Source organism: Neopelma chrysocephalum, unplaced genomic scaffold (genome assembly GCF_003984885.1).
Source record: "Neopelma chrysocephalum unplaced genomic scaffold, ASM398488v2 Primary Assembly neopelma1_90, whole genome shotgun sequence".
Classification (NCBI taxonomy): Eukaryota; Metazoa; Chordata; class Aves; order Passeriformes; family Pipridae; genus Neopelma; species Neopelma chrysocephalum.
In genome coordinates this window covers 1422984-1432209 of record NW_020897752.1, presented here as the reverse complement: position 1 = coordinate 1432209, position 9226 = coordinate 1422984, and the positions used below count along the sequence as shown (strand labels likewise).

Genomic DNA, 9226 nt, shown 5'->3' with positions numbered 1-9226 from the left:
TGCCCCTGGGATGATATGTCCCCATCCCTGAGTCCTCCATGTGCTCCACATGCCCCTGGGATGATGGTGTCCCCAGCCCCACTCCCATGCTCGTGTCCTCCTTGTGTTCCCGACATCCCCAAGGTGATGGTGCCCCCATGGCCATCCCTCACGGTGGTGTCCCCATCCCCACACCCCCATCCTCCTCCTTCTCCAGGTGCCCCCACCGTGTCAGTCATGCCACCAGGCCCCGTGACAGTGAAGGAGGGCAAATCCCTGAGCCTGGAGTGCCTCGGGCGGGGCGAACCGCGGCCGCTGGTGCGCTGGAGCCGGCTGGGCTCCCGGCAGAAGGTGGAGCACCAGACCCTGCTGCACATGGACAGCCAGGCCATCCTGCAGGTGAGGGGGGCACCCCGGGGTGCTGCAGGGCACCGGGGGATGCCCAGCACTCGACCCACACCCCGTCCCCTCCACCCAGCTCTCGCCGGCCAAGCCGGAGCACGCCGGGACCTACGTGTGCACGGCGCACAGCGCGCTGGGCTCGGCGCAGGCGCGGGTGGACGTGGGCGTGGAGTCGGCGCAGCGGCACCCCGGCGCCCCCGAGGTCACCGCGCCCGCCACCGTCACCGTGGTGGCCGGGGACACGGCCACGCTGCACTGCACTGCCACAGGTACGGGCGGGAGGGGGTGGTGGGGCAGGATGGGCACCCCGGGCGGTGCCAGACCTGACGGGTGCCGGTGTGGCCGCAGGGGACCCGATGCCGCGGATCGAGTGGTCGAAGCTGCGGGCGCCCCTGCCCTGGCAGCACCGCGTGGTCAACGGGACCCTGGTGATCCCTCGCGCTGCGCAGCAGGACTCAGGCCAGTATATCTGCAATGCCACCAGCCCCGTGGGCTCCACAGAGGTCTTCGTCACCCTGGATGTGGAGAGTAAGGAGAGGGTCCCAGGGGGGTTGGGTGCCCCTGGGTCCCTCCTGCTGCCTTCACCTCTGGCATCACCCATCCTTGGCTCCTCTCTGTCCTTCCTCTGCACGTGCCCATCCCCGTCGCTGCTCCCACCCTCACATCCAGCCCTTCCCTGCGGGACCATCCTCATCCCATCCCAGCGCTCATCCTCCTCCTCTCCATCTGCTCTCAAGCTCTGTCACCCAGTCCTTCCCATGGATGTGGCCACCAGCTTGTCCCATCTCTGTGTATGTCTGTCTCCACTTCTGCTCTCTCCTCCATCCATCCATCCATCCATCCATCCATCCCCTATTCCTGGATCCATCCACAGCTCACCCCTCCCAGCTCACACCCACCTCTCCATCTCTGCTTGTATCCCTCCTTCCATTTCTTCCTCATGGATCCATCCATCACGTTCATCCCAAAACACACCTATCTCTCCATCTCCTTACTCCTCCATCTATCTCTTCCTTGTGGATTCACCCATCTCTGGCCCATCCCAGCACATGCCCACCTCTCCATTTCTTCTCACACCCTTCCATCCATCCCTTCCTTGTGCACCATCCATCTCATCCATCCCGGCACACACCCAACTCACCGTCTCCTCTCAGACTCTGCCAATCATCCATCCATCCATCCATCCATCCATCCATCCACCCACATCCCCTCCCCTTCCCTGTGGATTCATCCATCACTCAGCTGTCCCAGCTCTCCCTCTCCTAACTCCTCCACCCGACTCCTCCACCCCAGCACACACCCATCTCTACATCTCCTCACTTCTGCATCCACCTTTTCCTTGTGGATTCATCCATTGCTTATCCATCCCAGCTGATATCCATCTCGCCATCTCCTCCCACACCCTTCCATCCATCCCTTCCTTGTACGTCCATCCATGTCATCCACCCCAGCACACACCCATCTCTCAGTCTCCCCTCAGACTTATCCATCCAACCCTTCCTGGTACATTTATCCCCCACATCTTACTCTCCATTTCCCAACTCCTGCGTCCATCTTTTCCTTGTGCATCATCCGTCTCCTCCATCCCAACACACGCCCAACTTGCCATCTCCTCTCAGACTCTGCCAATCATCCATCCATCCATCCACCCATCCATCCATCCACCCACATCCCCACCTCTTCCGTGTGGATTCATCCATCACTCAGCTGTCCCATCTCCTGTCACACCCTTCCATCCATTTTTTCCTTGTGCATCCACCTGTTTCATCCATCCCAGCACACACCCATCTCTCCATCTCTGCTCACACCCCTCCATCCATCCCTTCCTCTTGGATCCATCTGTCTCTCATCCATGCCAGCATGTGCCCATCTCTCCATCTTCTCTCAAACTCTGCCATCCACCCACCCACCCACCCATCCCTTCCTGGTGGATTCATCCATCATTCAACCATCCCAGCTCACATCCACCTCTTCATCTCCTGTCACACCCCTCCATCCATCCCTTCCTTGGGGATCTGTCCATCCCCGGTCCACCCCAGCACACACCCATCACTCCTTTTTGTCCCAAACTCATCTGTCCATCCATCCATCCATCCATCCATTTCTTCCATATGGATTCATCCACTTTGTCCATCCCAGCACATGCCCATCTCACCATCTCTTCTCAAACTCTGCCATCCATCCACCCACCCACCCATCCATCCATCCATTCATCCCTCCATGCATCCATCCCTCCATCCATCCATCCCTCCATCCATCCATCCCTCCATCCATCCCTCCATCCCTCCATCTATCCCTCCATCCATCCATCCTTCCCTCCCGGTAGATCCATCCTTCACTCACCATCCCAGCCATCCCTATCTCATCTCCTCTCCCACTCCTCCATCCATCCCTTCCTCACAGATCCATCCGACCCTCATCCCTCCCAACACCCACCCACCTCCATCCCCCCCACACCCCGCTCCAACACCCTCCTTGCCCCGCTGTCCCGTTCCCGGCCCCATCCCCGCTGAGGCTCCGTGCATCCCGCAGCCGCCCCGTACGCCACGGTGCTGCCGGAGGACGCCGCGGTGCGCGCGGGGGACGCGCTGCAGGTGCAGTGCCTGGCTCACGGCACCCCCCCGCTGCACTACACCTGGGCCAAGGTGAACGGGAGCCTGTCGGGGCGCGTGTCCCACCGCGCCGGCCTCCTGCGCATCAGCCCCGCCGCCCCCGCCGACGCCGGCACCTACCGCTGCCTGGTCACCAACCGCGTGGGCTCCGCCGAGGCCTTCGCCCGCGTGGCCGTCCACGGTGAGCCCTCTGGGACCAGGGGGGCTCTGCGTCACTCCTGGGTGCTCCTGGTGCTGCCTGGGTGACACTGGTGCTCCTGGGTACCACTGGGCTCTGCATCCCGCCCGGGTGATCCCGGTGCCACCTGGTACCATCAGTGTCCTCCACCTTTCCCAGGTGGCGCTGCTGAAGGTGTGGACATCGGCGGTGGTCCCTTGGCGGTGCGGGTGACCCCGGGGAGCCTCGTCAAGGGCGTGGGCGGCACCGCCGAGTTCGCCTGCGCCGTGTCCGGGGACCCCCGGGTGCGTGTGGAGTGGCTGAAGGAGGGCGGGGAGCTGCCCCCCACCCACAGCGTGCGGGACGGGGTGCTGCGGTAAGGAACGGGGCGTGGGGAGGTGGGACCCCCCTGACCCTCTGTGGGGTCCCTCACCCCGGCTGTGTCCCCACAGGATCCCGGAGCTGGCGTGGGGGGCACAGGGGGTGTACGTGTGCCGGGCCAGCGCCCCGGGCGGGCAGGCGGAGGACAGGGCCACCCTCACCATCCAGGGTAGGAACAGCACCGGGGCACAGGAGACCTCTGACCTATCCCCCACGGGCACCCTGGTACCCCCATCTCCCCACACGCAGGGGCACCCCAGTACCGTCCATTTCCCTAAATCCATGGTCACCTGGGCACCCTCAAGTCTCCCAACACCCATGGACACCCCGATATCCCAAATCTCTCCCCATGCCCACAGGCACCCCAGTACCCTCAATCTCTCCACACACCCATCACAACCCTGGTACCCCCTATGTCTCCCCATGCCCGTGAGTACCCCAACACCCCCAATGTCTCCCCAGCCCATGAGCACCCCAACACCTCCAACATCTCCCCATTCCCAATCCCATTGGTCCCCCCATCCCCTTGAGCACCCCATTTCTCCCCATCTCTCACTCCTCTCGTGGCGCCCTGGGCTGCGATGTCTCCCTGTGCCAGGGGGTCACCCCAAAACCCCGCTGTCCCCCCCAAGCTCTCCCCAGGGCCCTGATCAACATCCGGACGGCCGTGCAGACGGTGCTGGTGGGGACGACAGTGGAGCTGGAGTGCCTGGGCTTGGGTGAACCGCGTCCCCACGTCACCTGGAGCAAAGTGGGGGGCCGCATCCGGCCCGGGGTGCTGGTCCGCGCTGGCACCCTCACCATCGAGCGGGTGGAGCGGGCGGACGCGGGGCAGTACCGCTGCACCGCCACCAACGCCGTGGGCACCGTCCAGTCCCACGTCATCCTGCACGTGCAAGGTGGGCACGCGAAGCTGGGGGACACACGTGGAGCTGGGGGGACACACAAGGAGCTGGGGGACACACACAGAGCTGGGGGGACACACACAGAGCTGGGGGGACACACACGGAGCTGGGGGGACACACACGGAGCTGGGGGGACACACGCGGAGCTGGGGGACACACACAGAGCTGGGGGACACACACGGAGCTGGGGGACACACACGGAGCTGGGGGGACACACGCGGAGCTGGGGGGACACGCACGGTGTCACCGCAGCCCTGGTGACACCCCCGTGCGTCCCCAGCCGCCCCCCAGATCGTGGGGCAGCCAGAGGTGAAGGAGGTGTCCGTGGGATCGGCGGCCGTTCTGCCGTGCCTGGCGTCCGGCTTCCCGGTGCCAGAGATCACCTGGAGCAAGGTGAGAGGGAGGGATGGGGCGGGGGGGAAGGTCGGGGGGGCACCCTATGTGGGTGCTGACCCCCCTGCGCTGTGGCACAGCTGGAGGGAGAGCTGCCGGCGGGTGCCAGGGTGGAGGGGAACGTGCTGACGCTGCCGGCCGTGCACCCCGAGGACGGCGGGGTCTACACCTGCACCGCCGGCAACCACCGCGGCCAGGAGACGGCCTACTACGTGCTCAAGGTCCAGGGTGAGGAGGGACGGACGGGCAGAGGGCCAGGCAGGGGTGGGGGTGATGTCCCCGCACTCCTCCTGACCCGCCCTGTCCCCACAGAGCACCTGGTTCCCTATTTCGGGCAGTCGCCCCAGTCCTTCCTCCCCCTGCCCACCATCAAGGACGCCTACAAGAGGTTTGAGATCCTCATCAGCTTCCGGCCTGATGCTGCTGATGGTGAGCCCGTGTCCCCACGTGTCCCTGTGTCCTCCTCCATGTCCTCTCCGCTGTTTCCTCCTCCCTTCGTCCTCCCCTTGCCCTCCTTTATCTCCCATTCTCGTTTCATCTGAGCCCCTCCACTTTACGGGGGAGTTCTCCTCCATCCTGGGGGGATTTTGGGGTCCCCTAGGACATGACCCCCACCCCAGGGTGGGGACCCTCCTGCCTGACCTCCTGCCACCCCTCAGGGCTTCTCCTCTACAACGGGCAGCGGAAAAACAGCGGCGCCGACTTCATCTCCTTCGGGCTGGTGGGCGGCCGCCCCGAGTTCAGGTGAGAGCCACGAGTGGGTGCTCTGGGACAGGGGGGAGATGGATGCCAGCACCCACCCACACCCCTTGTGCCCCAAAACAATCAGGTTTGATGCCGGTTCGGGCATGGCCACCATCCGTCACCCCACGGCGCTGCGGCTGGGCCAGTACCACACCGTGCGGCTGCTCCGCAACCTCACCTGGGGCTCGCTGGCACTGGACGGGCACCCCCCCGTTAATGGCACCTCCCAGGTAGTGATTCGGGGGATGGTGGCGGGCATTGGGTGGGGGTCAGGGTGCTGGAGGTGGTGCCCACCCACCCGTGCCCGCAGGGGAAGTTCCAAGGGCTGGATCTGAACGAGGAGCTGTTCCTGGGCGGGTACCCCGACATCGGTGCCGTGGCCAAGACGGGGCTCAGCCGCGGCTTCATGGGTGAGTGGTGGGTTTTGGGGGGCACCAGGGCGAGGGGGGGGCTGGGCATCACGTGGCAGTTGTGCCCATCCCCGTCCCCGCGCAGGCTGCGTGCGCCAGCTCCGCATCCAAGGGGAGGACGTGGCCTTTGGGGACATGGACCTGCAGGCGCACGGTGTCACCAACTGTCCCACCTGCCAGGACCGGCCGTGCCAGGTGAGGTTGGAGGGGGTGGGAGGTGCCCACCCATCGCCACCCACGGCTGACACCCGTGTCACCCCCTCCCCAGAACGGCGGCGTGTGCCAGGACGACGAGAGTGGCACCTACATGTGCCGCTGTCCCCACGGCTTCACCGGCAGCAACTGCGAGTACTCGCAGGCTCTGCACTGTCACCCAGGTAGGTGACACCACCCTGCCCTGGGGATGGCACCTCAGTGTCCCTCTCGGCTGGGTGCTCATGGCTTGTCACCCCACAGAGGCCTGTGGGCCCGATGCCACCTGTGTCAACCGGCCGGACGGGCAGGGCTACACCTGCCGCTGCCACCTGGGCAAGAGCGGGGACAGGTGCACTGAGGGTGAGTGACATGGGGACACAGGGCTGGCACCGCCCTGGGGACATGGCACGGGGTGGGGATCACCCCGGGGAGGTGGGACATGGCTGGGACCACCCCAGGGAGATGGGCACAGAGCTGGGACCACTGTGGGAACTTGGGAACATGACTGGGGACCACCCTGGGGACACGGGGATGGGGCGGGTACCACCCTGCGGAAATGGGGACATAGCTGGGGACACGGGGATGGGGCGGGAAGCACTCTGGAGATGTGGGCATGTGATGGGAGATGGGCACAGGGCTGGGGACTCCCGGCCACGGACATGGGGCTGGGACCACCCTGAGGACACAGACAGAGGGCTGGGACTGTTCCAGGGAGTTGGGCGTGGGGCTGGGACCACCCTGGTGAGATGGATACAAGGCTGGCACCACCCTGGGGACACTGGCATGGGGATCGGGACCAGCCTGGGGAGAGGGGCACCGTGGGGATGGAGGTGTTGGGGATGGGTAATGGTGTCCCACCCTGGAGATGGAGGATGGAGTTCTGCCATGGATATGGATGTTGGGGATAGGTGAGGGGATCCCACCACAGGGATGCAGGTTGGGGTTCTGCCATGGATATGGGTGTTGGGGATGGAGTTGGGTTTCTGCCATGGATACAGATGTTGGGGATGGGTGATGGTGTCCCACCCTGGGGATGGAGGATGGAGTTCTGCCATGGATAAGGATGTTGGGGATAGGTGAGGGGATCCCACCACAGGGATGCAGGTTGGGTTTCTGCCATGGATATGGGTGTTGGGGATGGATGATGGGGTCCCACCCTAGGGATGGAGGATGGGTTTCTGCCATAGGTATGGATGTTGGGGGTGGATGTTGGGGTTCTGCCATGGATACAGATGTTGGGGATGGGTGATGGGGTCCCACTCTGGGGATGCAGGTCGGGTCCCGCCATGGGGATGGAGGTGGGGTCCCACCATGGGGATGGAGGTGGGGTCCCAGTGCGGGGCACTGACTGGGGTGCACAGGGGAGGCGGTGAACATGCCGTCCTTCGAGGAGGACGGAGCCTTCGTGTCGTACCCGCCCCTCACCAACGTGCACCACGAGCTGCGCGTGGACGCCGAGTTCCTGCCGCTGGCACCCGACGGGCTCCTGCTCTTCAGCGCCGGCAAAGCCGCCCCCGTCGAGGACTTCGTGGCCTTGGCCATGGTCGGAGGCCACCTCGAGTTCCGCTACGAGCTGGGCTCAGGTGGGTGGCACGGGGATGAGGGCACTGTGGGGGAGGGCTCTGGGGATCCTGGGGGTAGGGGGTGACGTGGCATTACCAGGGTCCATTGGTGTCACAAGGGTCCCTGAGCTGTAGTGGGGTCCCCTGGCACCACTGGGATCCCCTGGCACCACTGGGGTCCCTTGGTATCATTGGGGTCCCCAAGTGCTGTCAGGGTCCCTGGTCATCAGTGAGGTCCCCTGTTGTCACCAGGGGGTGACCCTAACCCCAAACCTTGGCATCACTGGGGTCCCCAAGTATCACTGGAGTCTTCTGCCACCACTGGGGTCCCCAGGGGTCCCTGGGCATTCCTGAGGTCCCCTTGGCATCACTGGGGTCCCTGAGTATCACTGGGGTCTTCTGGCACCACTGGGGTCCCCGAGTATCACTGGGGTCTTCTGGCACCACTGGGGTCCCCAGGGGTCCCTGGGCATTCCTGAGGTCCCCTTGGCATCACTGGGGTCCCTGAGTATCATTGGGTCTTCTGGCACCACTGGGGTCCCTGCGCATTCCTGAGGTCCCCTTGGCATCCCTGAAGTACCCCGGTGTCACTGGGGTCCCCTGGCATCACATCCCTAGGAGTTAGGGTCCCCAAGCATCATTGTCACACCACTGGGGTCCCCGGGCACTGCTTTGGTCCCCAAATATCACTGTGGTGCCTTGGCCACACTGGAGTCCCCAAATGTCACTGGGGTCTTCTGGCACCACTGGGTCACTGGGTTCACACACCACCAAGTGTCACCTTGATCTCACTGGGGTCCCCAGATGCTGCCAGGGTCCCTGGACATCTGTGGGGTCCCCTGGTGTCACTGGGGTCCCTTGTCACCACTGGGGTCCTCGGGCACCACCGAGGTTCCCCAGCATCACTGGGGACACCTCTCAAGTTCCTGAGCATCTCCAGTGTCCCCCGGTGTCCCCTGGTGTCCCCATTGCCCCCCGTGACCTCCCCCATCCCCAGGCCCGGCGGTGCTGCGGAGCGCGGCCCCGGTGGCACTGGGACAGTGGCACTGGGTGACGGCCGAGCGGCTGAACAAGGACGGGACCCTCGTGGTGGACGACGCGGCCCCTGTGAAACGCTCCTCGCCCGGCAAGAGCCAGGGGCTGAACCTGCGCAGCCCCCTGTACCTGGGGGGCACCGAGCCCCCCCTGCGGCCCCCCACCAACGCCTCCTTCCGCGGCTGCATCGGAGAGGTGAGACCCCCTGGTGCCCCTCGTGGGGGGAAAACACTCGTGGTGTCCCCTTGGTGGGGACCTGACCCCTCCCTTGGTGTCCCTTCAGCAGGGAGGTGACCCCTCTTGGTGGCCCCTCACTAGGAAGTGACCCCCACTGGTGGACCCTCAGAAGGGGGGACCCCCCCTTAGTGTCCCCTCACTGGGGGGAGAACCCTCTTGGTGTCCCCTTGGTGGGGAGCTGACCCTCCCTGGTGTCCCTTCACTGGGGGGGTGA

At 64.8% G+C, this 9226-nt stretch overlaps 1 protein-coding gene across 1 annotated transcript in view; it reads left to right on the top strand.

Annotated features, from left to right (window-relative positions):
• HSPG2 (heparan sulfate proteoglycan 2) overlaps nucleotides 1-9226 on the top strand; it is a gene marked incomplete at its 5' end in the record, with an annotated part of 36504 nt that overhangs the window by 10991 nt on the left and 16287 nt on the right. Inside the window, 18 exon segments of the mRNA XM_027693158.1 lie at nucleotides 197-378; nucleotides 458-650; nucleotides 730-909; nucleotides 2914-3174; nucleotides 3331-3526; nucleotides 3603-3700; nucleotides 4164-4430; nucleotides 4717-4829; nucleotides 4910-5057; nucleotides 5142-5258; nucleotides 5489-5573; nucleotides 5659-5803; nucleotides 5884-5983; nucleotides 6069-6178; nucleotides 6252-6360; nucleotides 6440-6538; nucleotides 7540-7761; nucleotides 8738-8970. Coding sequence (XP_027548959.1) covers nucleotides 197-378; nucleotides 458-650; nucleotides 730-909; nucleotides 2914-3174; nucleotides 3331-3526; nucleotides 3603-3700; nucleotides 4164-4430; nucleotides 4717-4829; nucleotides 4910-5057; nucleotides 5142-5258; nucleotides 5489-5573; nucleotides 5659-5803; nucleotides 5884-5983; nucleotides 6069-6178; nucleotides 6252-6360; nucleotides 6440-6538; nucleotides 7540-7761; nucleotides 8738-8970 — 2858 coding nt within the window.